The sequence below is a fragment of the Callorhinus ursinus genome, unplaced genomic scaffold (genome assembly GCF_003265705.2).
Source record: "Callorhinus ursinus isolate GAN/ISIS: 27379988/994484 unplaced genomic scaffold, GSC_fseal_2.0 scaffold7, whole genome shotgun sequence".
Lineage (NCBI taxonomy): Eukaryota > Metazoa > Chordata > Mammalia > Carnivora > Otariidae > Callorhinus > Callorhinus ursinus.
Window position 1 is genome coordinate 4,368,338 of NW_027397069.1, and position 25,286 is coordinate 4,393,623.

The window sequence follows — 25,286 nt, forward strand, 5'->3', positions numbered from 1 at the left end:
TCAATTGTGGCAGTTTTGTTTAAGGTCAAAGCCAGCATTTCTGGGAAATTGGGACAGTTTAAACCTTGGTTAAGTGACTAAGTGCGTGGTCTGGGGTGTTTTGGAACTGTGGCCACCATCTGTTTTTCCTTTAACAACGTCTCCGTTTCCAGTATTTATACTGGTGTGTTCTCTCTCTCCATACATGTGAGTGCGTGTGCGTGTGTGCCCCTGGTCCTTTGTCCCTCGTCACACGTGTCCCCGTAAGTGCATTAATGTTTTCTTTGTCTGCTTCTTGGAGTCCAAGTCCACAGTACCTGGGGCTCAAGTACTTAGACATAATGCTGCTACCACTTAACAAAAAGGAATAGATAATATGAAGAGATTGAGAAAAAGAGATTAAACTTCTGTTTCACATGAAATACAGACACTGAGACAAAAATAAAACTTACAACCCATTACAGAGACCGGGGCATTGATCACATCCAGTGGGTAAGGGCCACCAATTCAAACAATATTTATGATTCATCTATTAACAAGAAAAAGTTACTTATTTTTTTTTAAAGATTTTCTCTACTTATTTGACACACAGAGAGAGAGCACAGCAGGGGGAGTAGCAGAAGGAGAAGGAGAAGGAGAAGCAGACTCCCCACTGAGCAGGGATCCCAACATGGGGCTGGATCCCAGGCCCCTGGGATCACGACCTGAGCTGAAGGCAGATGCTTAACCGACTGAGCCACCCAGGCGCCCCAGTAAGAAAAATTTAAATGCCTTGTGATCTTACAAGTCATATAAGAGAAAAGCAAATTTGACAACAATCCTGAAAATTCACACGACTTTGCCAATTATGGGTTGTAAAGATAAAAGAAACTTTATCAAAGTATCACTAATTAAAATAAATTTAAATTAACCGTGACAATAGAAAAAAAAACTTCATTGATGGTTTATCTTTCCTACAGAAGTAGGATAATATATTGGTATCATATAAAGTAATCAAAAAATAGGGAGCCAGAATTTTAGGACATAATATTTTTAAAGCATTGCAGAAAGTTAATTGATATAACATCTAAAATACTACTATATAATAATTATATTGTTATAATTATTATGTGATACGGTTATAAAATTATTTGGTAATATATTATTAGCATTATTTTAAAAATACTTTGTTATTTTTCATCTTTTAAAATTTTATTTTTGATGATTTCTCATCTTAAATAGTATTACTTTTGTATCCAATTCTGTATTTGTAATTTTTTCTTTAAAGAGGATACTCTCTGCAGGTTTATATAAATTTCAGGCTTCCCAAAACCTGGATTTACTCTGGCCCCAGATCTCACGTCCTGTCAACCCAAGGACGTATCTTTTGTCCCCCCTAGTGCATCAAAACCCCAAAGCCTTTGGATTCCAGAGCCTACACCCAAATCTGATAGACCCCAGGCTTGTGGTGGCATGAACTCATTCACTCACTAATGTGGCTCTAATTCTCTCCTTTTATGCTATTTAGGGCCTTCCCTCCTTTCAAGGTTGGATATGCATTTTTTGTTTTGTTTTGTTTATGACAATTTGTTTTTTATTATTTACATATAATGTACTATTTGTTTCAGGGGTACAGGTGTGTGATTCATCAGTCTTACAGAACACACAGCGCTCACCACAACACATACCCTCCCCAGTGCCCATCACCCAGCCACCCCATCCCTCCCACACCCCGCACTCCAGCAGCCCTCGGTTTGTTTCCTGAGATTAAAAGTCTCTTATGGTTTGTCTCCCTCTCTGGTTGTGTCTTGTTTCATTTTTTCTCTCTTCCCCTATGATCCTCTGCCTTGTTTCTCAAATTCCTCATATCAGTGAGATCATGTGATACTTGTCTTTCTCTGATTGACTTATTTCGCTTAACATAATACCCTCTAGTTCCATCCACATCGTTGCAAATGGCAAGATTTCAATTTTTCGATGACTGCATAATATTCCATTGTATGTATATATACCACATCTTCTTTATCCATTCATCTGTTGGTGGACATCTGGGTGCTTTCCATAGTTTGACTATTGTGGACATTGTTGCTATGAACACTGGGGTGCAGGTGCCCCTTCGGATCACTACCTTTGTATCTTTGGGGTAAATACCCAGTAGTGCAATTCCTGGGTCATAGGGTAGCTCCATTTTCAACATCTTGAGGAACCTCCATACTGTTTTCCAGAGGGGTTGCACCAGCTTGCATTCCCACCAACAGTGTAGGAGGGCTCCCCTTTCTCCGCATCCCCGCCAACATCTGTCATTTCCTGACTTGTTAATTCTAGCCATTCTGACTGGTGTGAGGTGGTATCTCATTGTGGTTTTGATTTGGATTTCCCTGATGCCGAGCGATGTTGAGCACTTTTTCATGTGTCTGTTGGCCATTTGGATGTCTTCTTTGCAGAAATGTCTGTTCATGTCTTCTGCCCTTTTCTTGTCTGGATTCTTTGTTCTTTGGGTGTTGAGTTTGATAAGTTCTTTATAGATTTTTGGATGCTAGCCCTTCACCTGATAAGACATTTGCAAATATCTTCTCATGTTCTGGACATGCATTTTTAAAGCATATTTGAAAACACTTTACCCAGTACCTTATGTGTTCAGAGTGGGAAGGAATGTGTGTATCAGCTTTGTCAGCTAACATGACTGGAGTGAACTTTTATTTTCTTCGGTTAACTTTATGGATGCACACATATCCTAGGGTCCAAATTCCTCTCGAATGAACTAATGATAACCCCGACATAGTCCCTGTAATGTCCAAAAGTGTTTCATATGCTCTGCCTCCCTTGACCTGTAAGAGAACCCGGGGCACGGTAGAGCTGTTCTCACCCCAAACAGACAGGGCAACGGAGCCTGGAGATGTGGCTTCCCTGTGACCGATTCCCCAGCTGGAGCCCAGGAGCTGCCCCACCCTCCCTGCTGCTTCCCACCTGGACTGAGACTGAGGTACCTCTGCCTGTTTCCCCCTGAACCATGACAGCACAGCGGCAGCTGAAAACCTGCCTTTCTCAGGTCCAGTCCGCCCTGGAATGGGGGGAAGGAATGAAAGGAATTCTCCCTTTGTGCCGCATCCCAGAATAGGGCCCCAGGTACACATTCTTTCCTAATAGAAATCTGTTGGGAAAACATTATTACCTTCCTGAATGCTAGTCAACTGCTGTTGCTAAAATCGGAGCATGATTCGTGACCACTATGTCCCTCTAAAAAGTGCCATTTCCAAGCAGCTGTTAGCCATGTGGAAGGAACGTCTGGCTTTGGAGACGTCTGCCTCTGGGGGAGGGCGGCTGTCAGGCTTGTCACAGTCACCGTCACTGGAGCCTGGTGGTCCTGACAGGAACCCTGGAACCGAGGGGTGGCCTCTCGCCCTCACTCTCCAAGTTCAATCCCTGTGAGAGAGTTTTTCCATATCGATAGATTCATTTGGTTCCATAAGCCATTATTTACTAAATTGTATTTTTTTTTAAATTTTTTAAAGATTTATTTATTTGATAGAGAACGGGAGAGAGAGTGAGAGAAAGCAGAAGTGGGGGTGGGGGGGAGCAGCAGAGGGAGAGGGAGAAGCAGACTCCCCAGTGAGCAGGGAGCCCAATACGGGGCTCGATCCCAGGACCCCAGGATCATGACCTGAGCCGAAGGCAGACGCCCAACTGACTGAGCCACCCAGGTGCCCCTATTTAATAAATTTTAAATTAGGAGGACTGATGTTATTAGCCAACAGACCCCAAATTCCTAGACATTTCAATGTCAGAATCTCCTATCTAAACCCATTTCCCAAGCGTGACATTCCTCCCTGTAATTAATATCACAGGCGTATGGCTCAGCTCCAAGGCGTTCTTGGCCATGTGGATGACATGATCCCTGGCCATTACCAATCGTGATTTACACACTGTTGCAGGGGAAGATGCTTCTAAAATAACAAGAGAATTTCTTTGAGGGTGAAATCTGTTTTAAGACCTGGCTTGGGGAAAAATTAAAAATAGCAACCAACAATTCAGTGCATCTCCTCTCCAAAATGCTCCCAAGGCCGTCGAGGCTGCTCCTGGGCGTCTGGTGAGAGCCGCTCTCTAAGGCCAATGATTTATGCGCCTTTCCTTGTGGCGGGTGTGGGGGCCAGCCATGCGCTATTTTTAAGATGAAATGATTATAACTTCACTTGCCGTTTCCAAATGGATTGGATTCTTTCACTCATATTCTCTTCCCTCGCTGGTAACATGATGTAGATTTGAAATGACACAGAAGGAAATGCTTCCATGTCCACAAGCCTGGCAAAACTTAAGTGCTGCCAGAATGGGTTTTGAACACCGACTATAAAATTTCTGATGGTGGTCTTTCTTCAGTGGGAGGAGGAAGCCATCGTGCTCACGCCCCAGGCAAACCCCGACAAGAAGAGTCGCATTCCTGTCCCGCTGCCTTGGCAGGCGGTCTGTGGGTGGTGGCCGCATGGCTGGGTGCTCTGAATCCTTCCATCCTGCTGGTGGCATTGCTGACCTGCCCCCCCCCCGCCCCGCATCTCAGGGGCTGCCCCTGACGGCTGGCAAACGGGTGGGCGTTGAAGCAACCCCTAACTCATTCGACAGAGAGGATTATGAACCCAGAGCCACTGTGTTGCCGGAGAGTTGAGGGACCAGAAGTTATGGAATTACGTCTCACTCTGAGCAAACACACTGGAAACCCCACGCATCCCTGAGTGTTGGTTACCAGGGTGTTTCAAGAACATCAAGTTCTGCCATGACACTCCAGTGCCCTGGAAGGGAGTTCTTACACCGTCTCCCCTGTAAGTAAGTATGGTGGACATATCTTCTATTGTCTGGTCAGCAACCCTTCCTTTGTAGAAGTTTGGGGAAGGTCACGTGAAAAGCAGGGAGCCTCCCCTTTGCATTCCTGGGGAGCAGCAACACATTGTGAGCAGTGACGAAAGAGCTCATCAGGTTCTTGTCCGTGGTCGCTGGGGAGCTCGTGCCCACTGAGGGAGAGGCAGGGAACCTCATCTGGACGTTCTGAGTTAGAGAGGAACAGCTCCGTGCCCTCCACAGGCAATAGCCAATGAGACTTAGACCATCCTCCATCGTAGAGAGGATGGGTATCCATTTTGAAGTTGTATTTATGGAAATAAGAGAGAATGTACACACAGGGTGGCCAGGAAGGGGCAAAAGGCCATCCAGAACTCTTGCTTGTTGTGTGGCCAACATCCCTCCTTCAGTTCCCAGCCCTACTCCTCATGATTTGCTGGGATGCTTCTCACATCGTCCAGCCCTACCTCTAGGGCTAGCTTATGACAAAGTTATACCAGTCGGAACTTTCTCCCCTGGATCTTGAAGCTGTTGGGCATCACTCACCTCTCTCAGACACATCTGCGTCCTCCAGCTGCTGGTTTCTGCATCCGTGCTGAGGAGCTGGAATCCTCCGGAAGCCCTCTGAACCTGGAATGGAATCGTTCTGAGCTGTGTATTTTGCCTCATCTCCCAGCCTTGCCCCAGGGGTACAAGTTTTCTTGCCCCCTGCAGCAGCTGGCTGTGCAGAACACCCCTTCCCTGGATGATCCCCCCCAGCACCCCCAAATCCTTTCTCTCAAATCCTCGTCTCCGGGTCTGCTCCCGGGAGAAATCTGATGGAGCCAGAAGGTGTGATGTTGGATCTCTCTATTGGACAGTCTGCAAATGCTAACCCACCCCATTTTATAGGCAAGGATACTGAGGCTGAGGAGGCAGGGATCACCCAGCTAGAAGACCGTGCCTGTAGGATGGAAATTAGAATTGACCCTGTGGCTCCTGGCTGGCTCAGGCGGTGGAGCATGAGACTCTTGATCTCAGGGTCATGAGTTTGAGCCCCACGTTGTAGGTAGAGTTTACTTAAAAAAAAAAAAGAGTGTCCTGAGAATTCACCCTGCAACTCTGATCCCCCCACAAGACAAGGGTTTCTCAGGCTCAGCCCTGGTGACATTTTGGGCAGGATTGCTCTTTCCTGTGAAGGGTTGTCCTGGGTAAAGCAGACCATTTGTCAGCCCACCACCACCCCCCCTGGCCTCTATGCGCTAGATACCAATAGCTCCCCGCCCTAGCTGTGACAAAGTACAAAATCTCCAAATTGCCAAGGCTCCCTGGGAGGAGGGGCGGATTCCTCCATGGTGAGGACCACTGGCTGAGAGAGTTAGGTTCAGTTGGAAAAACGCTGTGAGAGATCAGAGGTCTACACTGTTGAAGAAAGGCAGAGAGACCGCACACTCACGGCCTGTTTATTGACCCTGTATAAACCTCTGGTCCAATCTCCTGTGTTCTGACTCCAAGTCTGGCCCACTTTCCATTATGCTGGCTCCCTGAGATCAATTGTTCCATTGTTCTGCTTGTTAGAAAGTTCTTTCCTATTGAGACCAAATGTGCTTCCCAGGCACTTACTTCATCCGTGTGTCCTTCAGAGCCATGCCCGAAGCCTAATCCCTTGTCAGGGGCTGACATTTCAACTATGTGAGAGTCAGTCATGTGTCCCCTCCCCTATAGATTGGGTGCACCGGCCGGGTGCCAGGTGCTGAAAACACACAGGGGACGGCTGTTGGACTTAGAGCTCAAACCTCTAGGCTCTCTCTCAACCTTTGAACAGGAATTTCCAGGGGCCTGGAGTCTATGTGTTTTAAAGCTTCCAGGTAATTCTGATGTAGCCAGTATTTAGGGACACATTCATATACATTGCAATCAGTTTTTAAAAGTTATTTATACAATTGCAATGATGACCATCTTTTTGCTACCGCTTATATCTAGGGGTGCTTACATAGCAGTGCTGACCCCTGGTGGAAACCAGTTACCCAAGTGACACCATCAGAGACCTGGACCACTTGGGGAGTAGGCAGCATTCGAATGACATGTTTGAGCAAGGCTCCAGGTCACCTCCCCTAATTTAAGGGAATGGGAAAGCAAACCTAACGGTCATGGGACTACAGCACATCCAGATGAAGATCCTAACTTAAAAGAAATGCACATAAAGAAAAAAAACCTGACAGCAGCGAAAAGAGTACAAAGGTGGGGTGAAAAAATTAAAAGAGGCTCTGGTATCCACTCAAGTTCAATCACTATTTGCTCAGCCCCTCATAAATGCGAGTGACTGTTTAGGTCCCATCTGCCAAGCTTTTAATTTACATGCCCTATATTCTATTTTAAGGGTTCCCAGGCTTCCCAAATGAGCACACGATTTTCCTCCTTTTTTAACTGCCTTTTTTTTTTTTTTCAATGAACGAAATTGCAATGGCTTGCTTTTTTCTTGGAAGAGTTTTTCCTGGTTTCCTGTTCATTGTTGCCTCAGCTAAATACTCCTCATGCAGCCTTAAGCCTTTAACTCACGTCCCTTCTAGTTAGATGTTCTCCTGTCTTCTCTTGGTAGAGTCCTGTGTTATTTCCGGCTGCTCGGAGCAGGGTCCAGGACGGTTCACCGCAGGCACGACTCCTCCCTTCGACCACAACAGTTTGGCTGATGAGCACAGAGAAAGTCTGCACGTCTGTACAAAATCCTGTGCAGCCCAACCCCCACTTCTTTTTCAAGAGAAATATGTCTACATTTCAAAGTCCATCACGGCAACTGGATACCATAGAGGAGAGCCTCTGTCCTGCTGGAGGCATTTTCTGGATCTTTTGAGGGTGATTCCATTTCACGTTGCAAGGATTGCATGTAAGTATGTAGGCAAGAGAGAGGGAACACTGAGAATTGAAAGAGGGAGAGAGAATGGATATTCTAGCAAAGTAATGTGTCGAGTCCTGGTGGGTCACGCTACCCTAAATAACTTGGGCTTGCACTGGCTGGCTTTTGTTCATAAAATGTTAATCCTTTCAGGTGCAGATCTATATAAAACATTGGGGAGTCAAGGGTGCACAGAACTCTCACCTCTCTTGTGCTACGTAAGGTAATGTTTAAGTTTGAAATGATTTTGAGGGGTCTAACAAGACGTCACTTGAAAAGCTTCTGGAATCTTTATCAAATACTAACACGTGCCATATGGCATATGCGACGTCAGACTAACGGCATCAGGTAGAGAGCACCGTCATTGTTTTCTAGATTGCCTTCCGGTGCACACATGTCAGGGAAAAAGTTAATTTCTCGTGTCAACTATGATGATGGGGGAGGGGGTCGTTTCCTTTCATAAGGAAAAGCACACCTGGTATTGGAAAATAATTCTCCTTTGCTTGCAGGCAAAATGAGCAAATGTCTTAAATGTAGTGCCCAGCGTCCCCCGGTGCTGGATGGAGTGTGGCTTGCGTGACCGCCCTCCTTGCTTTGCACAGAGTGGTTGCTGTTGTATGTGAGATGCTCTGCATGCCTTACCTCTCCCAATTCCCACAAGCACCACAGGAGGTAGTACCCCCATTATCTGCAACTTCGATAAGGAACGGGCGTGGTGGAGCTAAGATTCAGTGGAGGCTTCCTCCCTGAAGACGCAGTGTGTACTCATCAGCAACCAGGCTGCCATCGTTTAGGGGAATAATTAACTTCCTGGAGTGGGGGAAACTTGAAAGGAATGCAGGAGTAGGTATCTGCAAGAGAAAGAACTTCAGAGTGAAGCACAGACCTGCAGGGCACTCTGGCTGGTTTGGTGAGTTGGAGAAGTATTTGGGACAAATATTTGATTATTCGATTCTAGAGCCAATGAAAATGTTAAATTGCTTTCACAGTGATCTCATTTGTTTGCAATCCTGGTGCGCACTAACGTGAGGGACAAGCGACCTGTCCGGGTGTGCAATGGAATGACATTTGCTTCAGGGGATGTGCTCTCTTGCATTTTGTCGGTGTGCTCACTGGAGTAAGCCAGTGCCCGCATGGCTTTTGGTCAGCTAGGCAGTGATGGTATGGCTGGCGTGTCTGGTCGCTATCCCTGGCTGGCTGGAACGATGGGCTGGGGCAACTCGGGTGTGGAGACTCACTCAGGATGGTAAACAGCTTTTTGTTAAAAAACAAACAAACAAACAAACAAACAAACCAACCAACTAGGAAACATCACTGTGGTAATTTCAGGGCAAAGTAGGCAACGGCACCCAAGGCTGAACAAGCCCACCCAAGGTGTACCCGCCAGGCGGTTAAGAGCGTAGATTCTGCAGCTGGACCTCCTGGGCTTGACTCCGCCTCTGCTCTTGGGCTGCTTTTTGAGTTCTCTGCGCCTGGATTGCTCGCATCTGAGAAGAGGCATAATAATAGCATCTACTTCAGAGGAGCAATTGCTAGGACTAGATGAATCCATAGACTTAAAGCAGCAGAACAGGGTTTGGCCACGATACACGCCCTGCGGTGATGTCATGTGTTACTATTTTGATGCCGACCAGTGATCCCCACAGCCAGGTCTCCTTTTCTAAATCAGGTGGTTTTCTTTTCTGTACACGTCCACTCTCCTGTTTCCCACTGTGCCCCTGGGAAGTCGGCAGATACTATATTATCCCCTTTTTGCTGATGAGGAAGTGGCTCGGGAGGGGATTATGTGAGTGGCCAAGTGCCCAGTCAGGTTCCTGGCTCAGCCTCCAGCACTTCCTAGGATCTTGCAATAAAGTCTCAGAAGAGAAGGGAGCAGCCCTGTGTTTGGTCCAAATGCTCCCTTCTCATCCACTATGTCATTAACCCCTCCATCCACACGGTACCCCCGATGGTAGAACGTGCTGCTGGATCAGAGTTTCTTCATTAAGGTTCATTTCCAAAAGCTATTAGAAAGACATTTTAGACCCCAGCCACATCATGCCTGTCCTCCGGCGACACTTGCTCTGTTTTCGCATTTCTTGATGCACAGAACAGGTGCCGTGATGGTTAATGGTCCCCCCCTTCTCCTTTGCTCTGCAAAACTAGGATGGCAGCTCCTTGAGGAGCTGCTTTGCTCACTGGGGGAAACTAAGCTGAAAAGCAGGGGTTCTTTTCGGCTCAGCAGATGCTAAGGCGATAAGCTGCACCTTTTAGAGCCTCTGGGAGGCTCAGCCAGCCTGGGCTGAGCTTGTGGGTCCTGTCTGTCTGGTTCTCTGCTCTCCAGCGGCTGCGGTTATGGACGTGTGTCTGAGCTCCGAGCTGCGGGAAGCACCGTGCACCCCAGATGGCTGCTTAGAGCCGGCAGCGGCGGCGAGGTCTCTCCAAGAGGATGGCACCAGCAGACCCCCAGGAGGTAACCTCCTTCCTCACCGCCACACCGTGTCAGTTGCTTTTCTGGCCACGGCACTTCCCAGTTAACTTCAGTGACAAGAATTCCCATCTCCTTCTAATTCTAGGTTGTTCCTATTAGTGAAGCTTAGTAGAAAAGTGCCTTTAGGCAAGCATGAGCATAGCATTAAAAGTAACCTCTATTTTTTCATTATTTACTTATCTAAATTTGTCTTGTGCTGTGTATAAATCTCAAATGGTTATATTTTTGTCCCAAGAACTTTTTAAAAAGAAACAAAATCTTGATTCGTGTCTGCTTTTCACCAACATGTTCTCTTGGCAGCTACATCACACATGGGTTGCATTTCTGGACAGGGACTCGGTAGTAATAAATAATAGACCTAACAGGTAATGTCAGAAAAGCCGAGGCATGGCATTTCAACCATTTATAATCATTTAACACGGTAAAATTATGTTCCAACTCAACTAAGACGGGATGCTATTTATTTTTACTAAACTAGTTTACGTAAAAAGGCAATTCTGTCTCTAAAATCTGATCTCTCTAAAACTCTCAGACTAGCATCGATACAATAAATGAAAACATTTAGTGTGCAATAAGCATACATTTCTTTATCTTTGTCCAACATAGAAGGGTCTTATGGGAGAATATTTATGTGCCCGCGTTTCTTTACAATGTTGGTTGGGAAAACATATCTATCAGCTCATTCGCCTGTGAAATGATGAGCTGTTCCAATTCAGCCCATTGACTTTTCCCACTGTCTTGAGAGAAAAATAGGTCCCCAGCTGGTGGGACGTGGGGGGAAGGGAAGAAAGACCTGCCTGAGCCACAGTGGGGAGGGAAGTCTGCAGGGGCTGGCGTGGGTCCTGGCTGGTCTGGCTGCCCCCAGTCACCTACCCCAGGGACGAAACCTCAGAGGAAAGGGGGGCAGCCCTGTATTGACTCCTTGCCCCGACCGGCCTGTACCAGCCCCTGAATCTCAGGGATTTTTTTTTTTTTTTTGAGGGTTGTTGTTAAACATGGCCATTATTGAAATACGAGTTTTGAAAACTTATCACTAAATAGATGATATAAAAGCCAAAGAGATATTAAAAAACCAAGGTAATGAACACTCACAACGCATCATGACTTACTTTGTTACATTTTGAGATTATCTTTATGCATGCCTACGCTCCTGAGCTTCCTGGCGTCTGTTGTCCTGCCTGGTGGAAAGCAGGTGGAAAGCACCCGCCTCAGTGGGCAGCGCACGTCCTTTCCCGGGGATGTCTGCGGGGAGTGTGGGAGCGTTCCCACTGTGGTGACCATCAAACCCTACAGATCAGTGCTTCCTCCCCTCGCCCCAAGCTGATGGTTGAACATGTCCCGGCACACCACCGTCTAGTCTTCTGCCTTTTTATCATCTCTCCAACAGTTCCGTCAGCCTCCCAGCTCGAGGGGAGAGACTAGGGCCTCTTTGGTCATTCACAGAAAATGAGCTGGTGGTGTCGGATGTTAGGAGCTCCCCCTCAGTGGTGGGTGCAGGCTATGGGTCTCCCTCCCGCCCCTCCTGACTCCCCACAGCCCCTACCAGGACGATGTCGCTCGCCTTGGTCACTATTTATTAGCAGGTTCGCGCCAGCTCAGTGAAGTCCCAGGTCTCTGGAAGCTCACCTTGTAGGTCAGGGCACAGAATTCTGGCCCCGGGGGGTGGAACTCAGGCTACGTCAGACCCGGGGGCGGAGGAGGGAGAGGGCAGGGAGGGCAGGAGTGGCACCCTGGGGAGCTGCGGACATCCCTCATGCTCCTTGACAACCCAGTCACTGTGCTCAAAGACCATTTCTCAATCTGCTGCACACAGACACTTTTGGGGTAAAATACAACAAAAATTCATTTTTAGAAAAACACAATGAAAATACACGCGAAGATAAAACGCAAGCCCTGTGTGTTTGGGTAAGTGGATGTGGTCACATTGCTGGAAACATTTCTAAGAGCTGACTCCAAATGTCTGTGCTCTTCTGTGACCCCGTTCGGGTTTGCAGACAGCTCTGGTGCAGGTGCTCTTCGGTGACACCCAACGTCCCCTGCCTCTGAGGGGCGCGCTCCCGATTAGGTTTCTCCAAACACCCTCCACCCTTCACCCTGTATTCGCGCCCTGCCCCTGCCCCCTCTAACACCTCGAGGGGACATTCCTGATTGGAGCATCTCCAAGGTTAACGGACCACTCCTTGTAGCTATTTTCCGAAGCCCACATTCCACCTGCAGCTAAGAAGGTCCCAGGCGGATCTCAGGGAGCAGAGGCGGGTTTCCTGCCGGTTTCCCTCCAGCTTCTGGCCGCTGATTCCTTCTCACCGCCAGTACCAGCCGCTTCTCTGCTGCTGGCGACCCCTAGTGCGAGTGCGCTCGGCATCCCACCCCTGACATTTTCCCACCTGCTCGTGTTATCCTGGAAGACTCAGCAAAATCGGCACAATCTGTGCTTCTAGGATGTCAGTCCCAATCAGGTGCTCTTTTCTGCTCATTTTATATGATATATGAGAGCTGCTCATGAGTTTAAAGTGTATTTAAAGCCATTGTAACTTTATAGGCTGAGCTCATCTGACCGCCTCCCCCAGGACTGTGGAGCTGGCTCATCTTTGGGTGACCTGTACCTTTTGAGGAGCAGTTGTAGGAAGGATTTAAGGAACACGCTCCAGCCAACATGTGGGAATGTTACTTCGCTTCAAGTCCTAAAAATAGTCAGGTCTGTGTTTGCCTAGGTCCTCATCCAGGCAGCTCATTCTTGCCATTCTGCTGGTAAGCTGCCTTTCTCCGGCCATCAAAACAGAGGGGTGGGGATAGAGCTGTCCTCGGCTACATAGCGGAAAGGACCCAGGGCATCGCCTGGCGTTTCGGCATCTCATGAAAACATCGCATCTGAACTTCGTGTCCCTATCGTCCGGTATCACTCCGTTTTGTGCTAGTTCACAGCACTGTCATTGCTGGCGTCACCCCCTCTCTGTGGGAAAACCGCCCGGTCCCCTCCCATTTTACCAGTTGTGCCTAGTGTGTGCTTGCTCTGGATCAACAAATCATGGAACCTATTTAATTTTCTGCCCCCACAGATTCTAACAAGATAGAACCATCTCTTCATAGCCTCCAGAAATTTGTCCCTACAGATTACGCCAGCTACACACAGGAGCATTACCTGTTTGCAGGCACGAAGATCGTCATCCAAGAATCCATAGAGAGCTACGGAGCGGTGGTGTGGCCAGGGGTGAGACAGCCATTACCTTCGGGATGTCGGGGCTCCTGGGGGCGACAATTCCCCCGTGGACAGGTTGCCGAGTGCTTTCACCTTCTGTGCTTCTGTGGAGGCGGGTCACGTGTTGGTCCGGGGGCTGGGGTGCACTTGGCTCCGCAAAAGCCCAGCATCTCTCCCAGAAGCATCATTTCGCTCTGTGCCATGTTTCCTGAAACATTATTTTTTACATCAGATCAGCTTGAATATTTCAGGAAGTAAGATGAAAAATTCATACGAATTTTGAGGAAAAAAACAATCGGAGCCGGGTGCTCGCTTCCCTTCCACGCCATGGGCGTTCCCGGGGAAGCGGGTAGGAAGCCGCCCCCCTCTCCTCCCTGCAGGCCCCCATGAGAGGGGGGCATGGGAATGGGGGAGACGCTCTGAATCGCAAGCCAATCTGCTAGTTCCTGGCTGCTCGCTTCACCTGCCCCACCTTTTTTTCCACACCGGGGAGGTTGGGCGGTGTGAGCACTTGTGGAAGCTGCGTATCACGCCTGCCTCCTGGGATTACCAACGTGCCACTGTTTGCACCTGCCAGCTGGGGAGGTGGGGGCTCAGAAAAGTCGACTCATTTGGGAGAGCTGTGCCACCGGGTTTGGGACTTTGGCCCTCCGGTGCCCGCTGGGTTGTTCTTGGAGAGGCTTGGACTCCAGGCTGCTCTGTCGCTGGCGGGGAATGGCCTGGGGTTTGTCTTCCAATGCAGACCTGGGACTCAGAGGTGCTGCCACTCCTGGGGGGCGGGGGGGTGGGGCAGGCCCCTGCTCCAGGGACCGCAGCTGAGCGTCAGGGGTGGAGGTGCTATGGAGCTCCCTGGGGCAGGGGCCTGGGTACCAGTGGCAGGTGATGGGGGACAAGGAGGCTGGACGAGGGGAGGGGCAGACAAAGGGCTCCAGGCTCCTAGAGCTGCCCACCCCCATCCCCTAGCTAAGGAAGCTCAGTGTTCCCCCCCCCCATGCATGTTAAGTATGATTTCCTTCATGGGGAAATCCTCTTCTTGGGCTTACTAACAAGTTTGAAAACCACCAACCTGCTCCCCAGCTTCCTACTGTAATATATTTGGCAAATGGACAGCCATAAGCAGGGGTACCAGGAGATAGGAATGGAAGAATATTTGTCCACAGGACCATTTTATTCCGAGGCCTCAACCTTCCGCGCACCAAACCCTGGCCTCTCCTGGCACCCCCAGTTCCCGAAAGCTGCCAAGGAAGGGTTTACACGACGTGCGAAAACCCGCTTCCTCGGTGGACGCCAGGGGCCGCTGTCGGTGAAGGCGCTCCCGCCTGCGCGTTTGCTGACGGGGCTGGGAAGCTGCGGGTGGCGCCGTGCCATGCTTCCTGAGAAAACCCGGCAGGGCACCGAGGGACGCTTGGAAAACCCCTCAAAGCACGTCTCCTTGGTGGCTCTAGGTGACACTCTTCCTCACAGGGAAACCCCTGCCATCACAAATCACTGTCCTGCTTCTTCATCCAGAAGCTAGAGCTCTTGGCAACGCGCCGTGCGTGGCCGTTTCCCCCGCCGCCCCCCGCTGGACACTCGGGGGGCCGGACACTCGCCATCCTTCAGCGCCTGGGGCACCCCCCGCGCCCCCGGCGTGTGCCTCCTTGGCGCCGCTCGCCCGCCTCCGAGTCGGCGCACGGGCCCCCTCCCAGCCCGGCCTGCGCCCCCCGGAGCGGAGCCGTGAGCGCACGTCCGTCTGGGCGTGTGGACTCTTCCCTATGAACACGCGGCCGGGCGGGGGCGGGGGGGGGGCAGCAGCCTGTGGGCTGGGGTTCCTGCCGCCCCAGCCCACGCCCCGCACAAAACGTGGCGTCCCATCAAGTTCAGAGCAGCCACAGGAAGACGAGCGGTGCGAGTGCACGGACCAGAGTTCGGGTTGCTCTGTCATCCCAGGATTCACGTCCTCACGCCCGACCCTGCGGAGCTCTCACATCCGCGGCGCTGCTGAGGCCGCACTGGCATAAAGGCGAACGCCTCGTCAGTCAGCGCAAATCCAATACCCTTGATCTCTCCGTAGAGAGGTCAGCAGAAGGTGGAGGCAGAGAGAATGAAGGGATAAGGAAGGGAACGTTTGAGCTGCTGTCTACAAAGCTATCTCAATTCATTCACATGCTTTTTAGCACCCCCTCGCCGCTCCGCAAAGTGTGGTCCACGGACCAGCAGCACCGCCCTCGCCCGGTGGCCTGTACCAGCGCAGTCTGGAGCACCCCCCACCCCGCCCCAGAGTGTGCGCCCCTTAGAATTACTGTATTGAGTCTGTTTCTTAGATGACCGCTTAAAAAAAAATAAACTGCCCAGTTGTCCAGGGTAGCAGACAAAGCCCTAACCCACCCGAACTTCGAGAAAGGAGTCAGGAGGGAAGTGGGGAAGACGTACAGCAATGCTCTTGAAGCAGGGGGCCGCCGGCAGGACCAAACCAGAGCAAGAGGTTGCTGTTTTCAGGCCTCCTTCCTGGACTTGTAAGAGCCGAGGGGACCTTCCTCTTCCCGGACACTGACCCAGAGTCTTCGGGTGGATAGAGGCGATTTAGCAAGTCTGTGTCTCCAGTTCCTCTGATGCGTATCATACCTTTCATACTGCAGCGGTCCAAATAGGGCATTGAATGCATATTTTGATTCTTCCGAGCCCCTCGATAAACTGCAACTATTAATAACATCTCTTGTAGTATTTCGCTTGGGGTAGGGGAGGGAGGTCGGGCCACCACTGTTTTCCAATGTTCCAACGCTCAGGTGACACCTGCAAATGTTTTTTTTTAGGCTACCGCTTTGTGTCAGTATTTGGAGGAACATACAGAGGAACTGAATCTCCAAGATGCCAAGGTACTTGAGATTGGTGCTGGACCAGGCCTTGTCTCCATTGTGGCCAGTATTTTAGGTTTGTCTGCTTATTCCTGACTTTGTTTCCAAAACACTTTGACTTGGACAGCAATGATAGGGAGCGCTTTCTCTCCGGCCAGCTGTGACTCAGGTGCTTGGCCATGACTTCACTCACTGAATCTCCCAAAATATCATGAGCTAGGAATTAGTACTGTTGGCCCAGGAATAAGATAATCGCAGGTGAGAGAGAGAGGTTAGGGGGCCTGCCCGGCCCACCGAGGACCGTGTGATGAAGCTGAAATTCAGGAGCTGTGACTCTCCTGTTGTACACAGCTACGTTTATGCTGTCTCCTGCTTTTCGTGGCGAATATTATAACTAACACTTTGAAGAAAAATAAGGGAGTTCATCCAAGGTGGAGACAGATTTACACCAAATGCAAGTTGTGAGTTCCGGGCATTGAGCAAGAGATGGGTACAGATGTGGCGTACTTGTGACTACAGCATTACAGAGCTTCTTCTATTACATCCAGTCTGGAAATGGGATGGTCTACTTTGTGAACTCTTGTCACTAGCTTTAAAACGCCTAACGATTAATTTAAAAATTTAGGTTGGAGACAGGCAATCATACAAAGTAGGTCAAATCTTCAGATAGAGTTTTAGAAGGAAAAACATGATTTATTAAGCAGCTAATTATCCTGAAATCTCCCAACACCACACAACTATTTCTTAAAAAACGATAACATTATTCTATTTCAGTGGTTCTCAACCAAAGGTGATTTGGCCCCATAAAGGACATTTGGCCACTTCTAGAGACATTTTTGATCGCCAGGAGCTGGGGGTGGAGTATGGGGGTGGAGACCCGGGACACTGTGAAACAGCGGACTGTGCACAGGGCAAAGCTCCCCATGGGAAATTATCCAGCGGGATTGGGTCAAGTATGTCCAGTCCGCGTGTAAATGTGGACAAAGCTGAGAAGCCCAGGTCCATTTCTTGTGTCTCCCTGAGTGTCTATGTCCACTGTGGCTGCCTGCATGTTTCCAGGTAATTGTTACAATTTTTCTCTTTTATCTCTTAGGAGCTCAAGTCACAGCAACGGATTTGCCTGATGTTCTAGGAAACCTTCAATACAATCTTTTGAAGAACACATTAAAACGTGCAGCACATCTGCCGGAAGTGAGAGAGCTGGTTTGGGGAGAGAGCCTGGAGCAACACTTCCCCAAGTCGACGTTTTATTACGACTATGTTCTGGCCTCGGACGTGGTCTACCACCACTACTTCCTGGACAAGCTGCTCACCACCATGGCGTACCTTTGTCAGCCAGGGACGGTGTTGCTTTGGGCAAACAAATTCAGGTTCAGCACCGATTATGAATTCTTAGATAAATTCAAGCAAGTTTTTGACACAACACTCTTGGCTGAATTTCCAGAGTCATCAGTCAAAATTTTCAAAGGAATACTAAAATGGGATTAAATTAAACAGAATGCCTTTCGAAACATTAGTGTCTTTTGAGCAGTGTTGGGAATCGTATTGTCAATAAAAGACTTGTGAGATCGAGAAGGTAGTGCGTAAAAACGACTTGTATGCCTAGATAAACAATTTAATATTACAGCAGCTCTCTAAAATAACCTACTTAAGATTATCTGGTTAATCTAAATATCTACAAAGAGTACTATGAAAACTTAAAAGTAGCTGTGTTGGCTTCCAAAAAGTCTCAATTGTTTAACAAACTTTACGTGAATAAATTTGTAAACAAATGGATTTCCCCCTTGTTCTTTCTACTGCAAATTTGTCAATACTACACTTTGGTCACATGCTTTTTGAAACTGAGCTTGGAAGGGTCCTTCTATCTTAATTTTGAAGAATCTACTTATACAGATTTTAGCTGTAGCAAAAGAAGAGGCTACTGAGTGACAGAAAACAGTAACATGGACTGAAAGTGGAAAATACGGGAATGGTTCTAGAATAAGGAAATTGTCAAGGATGTTGTCTTAGGAACTTCCTAAGAGAATCCACTCTACGAATGCCCTGGTTCTGTGCCAATGAATTGCTGGGATCATTTCAAGTTGGATTTCTGGATTGTCTGTTTCCACCCCCCCCAACACACAAATTTATGATTAAAATTTCTAGAAAAGTAGGAAAGAATGGAATTTTTGTGTGTTCTGATAGAGGAAGGCTACAAAAAAATCTAAAACATCATGATTATAAAATGTTAAAAGCGGGGCGGCCTGGGTGGCTCAGTCTTTAAGCATCTGCCTTCGACTCAGGTCATGATCCCAGGGTCCTGGGATGGAGTCCCGCATCGGGCTCCCTGCTCCGCGGGAAGCCTGCTTCTCCCTCTCCCACTCCCCCTGCTTGTGTTTCCTCTCTCGCTGTGTCTCTCTCTGTCAAATAAATACAATCTTTAAAAAAAAAAATGTTAAAAGCTTCTTCTCTAATAGGGGAGAACAATAAAAAATCCAGCTACCACCATTTCTCAGCATTATACTAGAGGCTTTAGCCAATGTGGGAAAGCAAAGGAATAAAACATGCACATTTAGAATGCAAGAAAACGGGCACTATTTGCAGATGACAGCATTGTTTATGTAAGCCAGGGTCAGCAAACCTTTTCTGTAAAGGGCCAGCTAATAAGTATCTTCAGTCCACATACTATTTCTACAGAATATGTGTATTATATATATATATATTTACAGCCAATTACAAAAATTCAAGATCCACTCTTAGCTTGTTGTCCCTGCAAAAAACAGGCTATGGATTGGATTAAACATATAGGCCCTGGTTTGCTGACCCCTGGGACTGTGGATAATCTACAGTGGAATTACTGGAATTCATGAGTTTAGCAAAGTTGCCAAATATCAATATTTTATATAAAGTTCAGTGATGTTACAGCATGGGACCTGACCCTTAAATCTCTTAGACTTGTAAGTGGATTTCTTTCACATTTCCAGAACAAAAGGATATAATGATCATATGCTTATTTCATTATGTTCTAAATGGATACAGGTCTGCCCTTTTAGAAAAGCCAGACTGATCATGATTCTAAAGACTTTGTCTTCAAACTTTTATAGGAAAATTTAAATATATTAAAAGTAGATGAATCGTACACTTTAAATGTGCAGTTTATTGTGCAGCAACTATAATTCAATAATGCTGGTTAAATAAGTAGATGAAAGAATCATGACCTAACCCCCCCCACCCCCACCATGGATTTTCAATTCCTGGCAAATTTTGTTTTATCTGTACCTCCACCTACTTCTCCAATTCTGTATTAATTTGAAGGAAATAATAGATACCCTTTCTTCTGCAGATTTGGTTCATATATATGAGACACATAACCATAACTTCATCACCCTAAAAATACATTTTATGCAATATAAAATTTAAACTAAGTAATTTAGTATTATATACTTTGGAAAATCCAGGGTTCCAACTTCCATTTGCCTCCTAAATGCCATGACATTTATTTTTAGAGTTTGTCTGAATTGGGATCCAGATGGGGCCCACATTTGATTCACTGACTGGCTGGCATGTATCTGAAGTCTCTTTTGACCTGTGGCTTCTCCCTCCCTCTTGCTCTTCCCTCTGGCCATTTATCTGCTGAAGAATCTGAGTTGTCTGTCCCGTGGCGTTTCTACCCGCTGCGTTATGCTGACGGCATCACCAGAGTATCCTTCAAAATGTCCCTCCACCTTGTTCTTCCTGTAAATTGTACATTTTCATGACTCAGCTTTGGGACCACCCAGGCCAAGCCCAGCTTGGACCAAACTCCAGCCAAGTTATACTCATGAGTGAGAAGAAGTGATTGTTGTTAGAAGCCACCGAGTTTTGAGGTGGCTTGGTAGACAGATCAGTGAGGCATATAGGTTAGTACCTTTTAAAATCACACATAAGATGAAGATTATAAAAGATATTTCCGGCTGCTTTATATTCTACTCACATTTTGGATAGGACTTGGCATAGTCAGGTTCTAGAACTATCATGTCATGACTGGAAATGCAGGCAGTCCCGGACATCTGTAATTGATCCTGGAACTGTAATTATTATTGTTTGACCCTTGAGAGGACATGGCTTCAATACATTAGACACTTGCTTGTTGAGTTTTTGAAATCCTCTCATAAAAGCAGGGGTTCTAAGTGACACTAACATAAGACCTTTGCAGGAGGGGTGCAGCTAACCTGTTGCCACACAGTGCACCGCGTGGTAGACCGTCTCTGCCTCTCGCCTGGCCCGCCGCTCGCCGTGCACTCCGGCAAGGCCGCTCCTGCGGGTGAGACACCCTGGGGCCTTCACCGGAGAGCAGTACTTACACCTCCTGCTTCTTTGCTAGCTTCCTTTACAGTTAGGACCAATGCAGTTTTTTCCTCTTATTAACCATGTTCAGACTAATAAAGTTCAGAGCTTATTCTTACTTTCTTATTCCTTAAGGAAGTCTCTGTTCAAGAGTTTTTTTGAAGATTGGGGGAATGTCCCTCCTTTCCCTCTCTATGCATGCTTCTCTGACTTAGATCCTACAGAGAGACAAAAACATACCTTTTAATGCTAGGCCACTGAGAGCACAGAGAATGAAATGCTGCAGAGGAAGACTCAAGGTAATTCAGATTCAATAAATTTTGAGTTGGAACAGACACACTGAATATACCGCCTGAATTTTCTGGATGAGACCCATGGAGGTCTAGTGATGGGGCTCATCAGGGCCTGAGCCAGGACTAGAGAGCAGAGATTCGGGCTGGGATTCCAGCCATTCGGTCCAGACATTTCACCGTCAGAGTGGGTAAGGAGGAGAGGGACCAAGTGGGAAGGAGGGCACCGGGCCGTGCTCTTCCAGGGCAAAGACAGGTCATCCAAGGGAGGGGTGAGAAATCCCATGATGGCAAAGCTCCTACTGATGACACCTGGGGAGCTGTCACTGGAAAGGGGCCAGAGACCTGTGCTGAGCACATGCTCTGTACCATCTCTAATGTTTAAGAAGTACCTAGCTCTTTCAGTTGTCTTCAGTGGACGTGGTACAAATTGGCTGCCATTACCTCAAACAGGAAAACTGTCCCTGGCTTTTTTTTTTTTTTTTTTTTTTTAAGATTTTAATTTATTTGAGAGAGCGAGCATGCTCATGAGAGAGAGAGAGAGCAGAGTCGGAGGGAGGGGCTGAGACAGAAGCAGGCTCCCCACCGAGCAGGGAGCCAGAGATGTGGGCCTCCATCCCAGGACCCCGGGATCATGACCTGAGCTGAAGGCAGACGCTTAGAAGACTGAGCCACCCAGGCGCCCCTGTCCCTGGCTTTTCTGAGTACTACTTTACATCCTACATTAACAGTAATGACTTTATTGAGGACACTTTCTTCTAGAGCTTATTCAGGTTCAGCTATCACCATGGAGGTGGTGTGATCAGGAAAGCAGAGGCTGACAAGACAGCCACCAAGTCAGGGCCTCTCATCATGGGTTCCACGGATGGAGCTGATCTTTCTAGAAATACAGTTCAAAGCAGATTTTGCCAGTCTGTGGATGTACCTGCAACTTCCACAGCAAACTAACTGATCTTCATTCTAAAATTTTACCATCTGTGGAAGACTTATTTTTTGGAAAAACAAAACAAAACACCCAAACTTGCCTGAAAATATTCATGCTTTACTGAATGTACTATTAAAAGCTCCATTATTTCACTACCTCCTCCTGAAAACACATAGCTCACTTGTTTGCTTTTCAGTACCGAAGAGAGGGCCGGGGGCCGCCGACTCAGGACATCACATATACGCAGGCTGCCACTAACTGGCCTGTGGGGAGGGCCCAGCTTCTCCCTGTGCCTGGAGCTCCGCATTGTTCTTGAAGTGTATCCAAAATCCACCAGGGGCTTTCTTCTTCTTCCACATTATAAAAGACAGCACAAAGACCAAAACCTGAGAAAGTAAGAAATCAGGGAACTCTGGAATGACGGTGTTTTTATATAAAAATAAGTCGTATTTGAAGGATTCTAGAATTAATTGTATCTTTACCTAACTCAGAGGATGGTCTTTCAAAATAAATGTACCACCAGAAAGTTTCTAACCTTAAATTTATATTAAAATTGGATGATAAATTCATGTGCTTAAAAAAAAGTGTGATGTCCATGAAAATGGGGTACCCATTGTGTCCGTGAAAAAGCACTTGTAAAGATTTTCTTTCTAAAGAGGAATGAGAAAACTGGCAAAAATTCTCAAAGGCAACTTTTTTCAGAAGTGTGGGAACTAACCAAAGGCCTGGAGCAAGCTGTGTGTTTTACTCAAGTAAGATGGCCAAATCTCAATAAGAACAGAATACTCTAATGTTCCCAACTCTCCTGTTCCATCCCATCTCCAGCTCCACAAGTCACCTGGAAAACCAGCAGCCTGGGAAGCACTGGAGGGAGCCCAACAGCAGTGGGAACTTCTCCCAAGCTTGTAGTGGTTGTTCCCCAGAAAACCGTCTTCATGAAGGCCATCTTCATTTTACTAGACTCAGCTCTCTCTCAGGCTGAGGGGTCTTTTCCTGAGGGGATGTTTGTCTAGATGATTACAGGCAATTGTGTAATTTTGTGGCTGCCTGAGATGGTGAACAGTTGGGGCTAATCCAAAGGCTTAAAAGGAAAAGCTGGGAAATGAGATGTTCACAGGGGCTTTGAAACCTGGTATCCAGAAGGCCATGCACATCCTAGGGCTGCACACATCCTCGTGAAGAACCTGAGAAGGACCCAAGCTTTCACCTCCGGCTGTCCCTGGGGCTCTATGCAAGCAGGCAGCACTCACTAGGAATGGCAAAACCTGCGTTATAAGACGGATTCTGTAAAATAATCAACCAGTCGGTCACCCTACCCTTTCTGTGCCTCTCAGTTTCTCCACTGGATGAACATGTATACATGGGAACCTGTATGACTGAGGATGAAAGTACGTGTTTGTGAGAGAATATACATGTGGTTATTCGTGGATGGACTTTTACATTCTAGATGGCTCAGAAATCGTTTGCAAAATGTTTGCATGCATATCTGTATTTTTTCATAAAGGCTCTGTTTTTATCATATAAAGGGGTCAACTAACCCAGAAAACAGTTATGAGAGACTAGGTAAGATTAGCTGGGAGGTCTTTTATAACAGCAAATTCTAAAGGAACAGATTTGAAAACCACACACACACACACACACACACACACACACACACACACACACACACACAAACACGTCTGCTGTCAGTGAGTAGAGGCTTTTCAATATTATCTATGTGTGTCTTTTTATTTTATGGAGGAAGGATGAGAGAAGCAAGTATAGTAGCCAGAAAGATAAAAATAATAAAAAGCCAAAAACATACACAAAAGGTAATCACGTAAGAACTGGCAATATATTCAAATAACTGCAAGCCTATAGAAATATAAATTACCTCATGTTGAATTTTTTGCCTATTGATTTAATATATTATTTCTGTACTAACTCCAAACCTTATTTATGAAAAATTAAGACCAACTTTAAGAAGCTTCAATATTCACTTTTATTATTTATAAAAAAAAATTAATGTATCAGAATGCATATGGTATATACTGTGATCTTGGTTTTGCACATTTATTCACGTGTTTTACATTATTTCAACTTTAATGAACATACCATATGTGTATCTTTACAATACCTGATAAAGATTTAGCTGTCTGGCACTTATACATGTATTATTAGTTCATTCTGATGCTCTGCATGTCAAGAGGATGTTAAAAATGATTGATCTGAAATAACGCCAAGATGAAGATCTAGATTTAGTGAAGCAGTTACACTCCAGCAATTGCCACACATTTATCTGTGCCGGTTTTATTTTTTCCCCTTAATTGAGTGTAAACTTTTGCAAAAAAAAAAAAAATCTGGAAATGAAGTTGTGTTACTTTTTAGTCCAATAAATAATTTTAGCTACGCTTAATGTAGCTTTTTAAGGCCTTCATACAATTGAAAAAATTAAAGTTGAGCATGTTAAAACCCTGTTCATTTATAAAATAAAAAATAGAATTTTACAGGTTTGCAGTTAAAAGTCACTGTTCAAAACTGATCATGCATGTAACAGCTGCAACCCAACTGAGAGTCCTTGCTGCTGGCAGTCAGGGCACAGCCCGCTGCCAGCAATGTGAGGCATTAAAAAAACACCATGATGTCAGAGGTCTAGATTTACATGTATTAAGCCACACGCCAGCAAATTCTCTGATAAATACACATCATTTTAATAATCAGTATCTGATAGCGGATGAAAACATGCATTAGACTAAAAATGCCACAAATCTGTTTTTATATCCATTCACTATAAAACTTTCTTTTTTAAAATGTAAAGTCTTGGTTCCTATTTTAGAATACACAATAATCAGGAGGATACATGATGGGGAGCCAGTTTTCAGTAAAAGATGCACAATGGGTCCATCCAAGTAACTTCATCAGCTAAAACAAAACACAAAAACATATTATTAAAGAACAGATTTTTTTAAGCTCAATATTCAGGGTAAATTCTGTAATAATAATGAAGGGTAGCAGACAGAACTTTCCTTCCCTCCAACCCACCCACCGACCACCCTTCCTACCAGCTGATCTTCCTTACCATCAACTAACCTACCCACTTTCCTGCCAACCAACCTCCACAGGCGACAATGACCATCCCCGGCCAACCTCCCTTCTTTCCTGTCTCTCTACTAACCTCTCTGTCCTCATTCCTACTTACTTGCCCCCTTCCTTCCTACCAAACCAGTTGCCTTTCTTTCTTAGCCTGACTGTAAGCCAAACACTGTCCTAGACTTCGGGAAAACAGCACTGAATAAACTCACCTCCCACTTGCAGGAAAGTTGTGTTTTATTCAGGAGAACCAAAGAATAAATAAGCAAATCAATGAAGAGATGAATAAATGAGTACGTAATTAAGCTGTATATATCAAGTATACAATAAAAATAAAACCTGATGAGATAACAGAGTGACTGGAAAATAAGATGGTCAAGAATGGGATCTCCGAGGGGGTGACATTTATGGGGAAATTTGAAGAAGAAACCTACTCTGAAAATCTGGGGAGGAGCTCTCCATACAGCTGGACTAGTTAGGTCCCCTGGCGGGAAGGGGCGGGAAGGGGCGGGAAGGGGCGGGAAGGGGCGGGAAGGGGCG

At 46.6% G+C, this 25,286-nt stretch overlaps 2 protein-coding genes across 5 annotated transcripts in view; one reads left to right on the plus strand and one right to left on the minus strand.

Moving 5' to 3' along the window:
- Positions 1-8,790: 8,790 nt before the first annotated feature.
- On the plus strand, positions 8,791-17,645 carry METTL21C (methyltransferase 21C, AARS1 lysine). Its single transcript, XM_025874794.1, has 5 exons — positions 8,791-8,881; positions 9,981-10,109; positions 13,184-13,335; positions 16,116-16,233; positions 17,251-17,645. The coding sequence occupies exons 1-5, from the start codon at positions 8,791-8,793 to the stop codon at positions 17,643-17,645; spliced, it is 885 nt and encodes a 294-aa protein (XP_025730579.1).
- A 5,989-nt stretch (positions 17,646-23,634) lies between these two features.
- TPP2 (tripeptidyl peptidase 2) overlaps positions 23,635-25,286 on the minus strand; it is a 69,907-nt gene continuing 68,255 nt past the window's right edge. For all 4 annotated transcript variants that reach the window (XM_025874629.2, XM_073894327.1, XM_025874628.1 and 1 more), the window contains one exon: positions 23,635-24,578. In XM_025874629.2, the coding sequence (XP_025730414.1) occupies positions 24,489-24,578 (90 nt within the window). In that variant the 3' untranslated portion in view covers positions 23,635-24,488. The remainder of the gene's footprint in view (positions 24,579-25,286) is intronic.

What these genes read in the sequence shown, in the direction of transcription:
- METTL21C (XM_025874794.1), top strand. Translation starts at nt 8,791, where the DNA reads ATGGCTTTTGGTCAGCTAGGCAGTGATGGTATGGCTGGCGTGTCTGGT. An exon ending in GATGGGCTGGGGCAACTCGG is followed by an intron (nt 8,882 to 9,980) that starts GTGTGGAGACTC and finishes TCTGCTCTCCAG; the next exon opens with CGGCTGCGGTTATGGACGTG. An exon ending in CATTGTGGCCAGTATTTTAG is followed by an intron (nt 16,234 to 17,250) that starts GTTTGTCTGCTT and finishes TTTATCTCTTAG; the next exon opens with GAGCTCAAGTCACAGCAACG.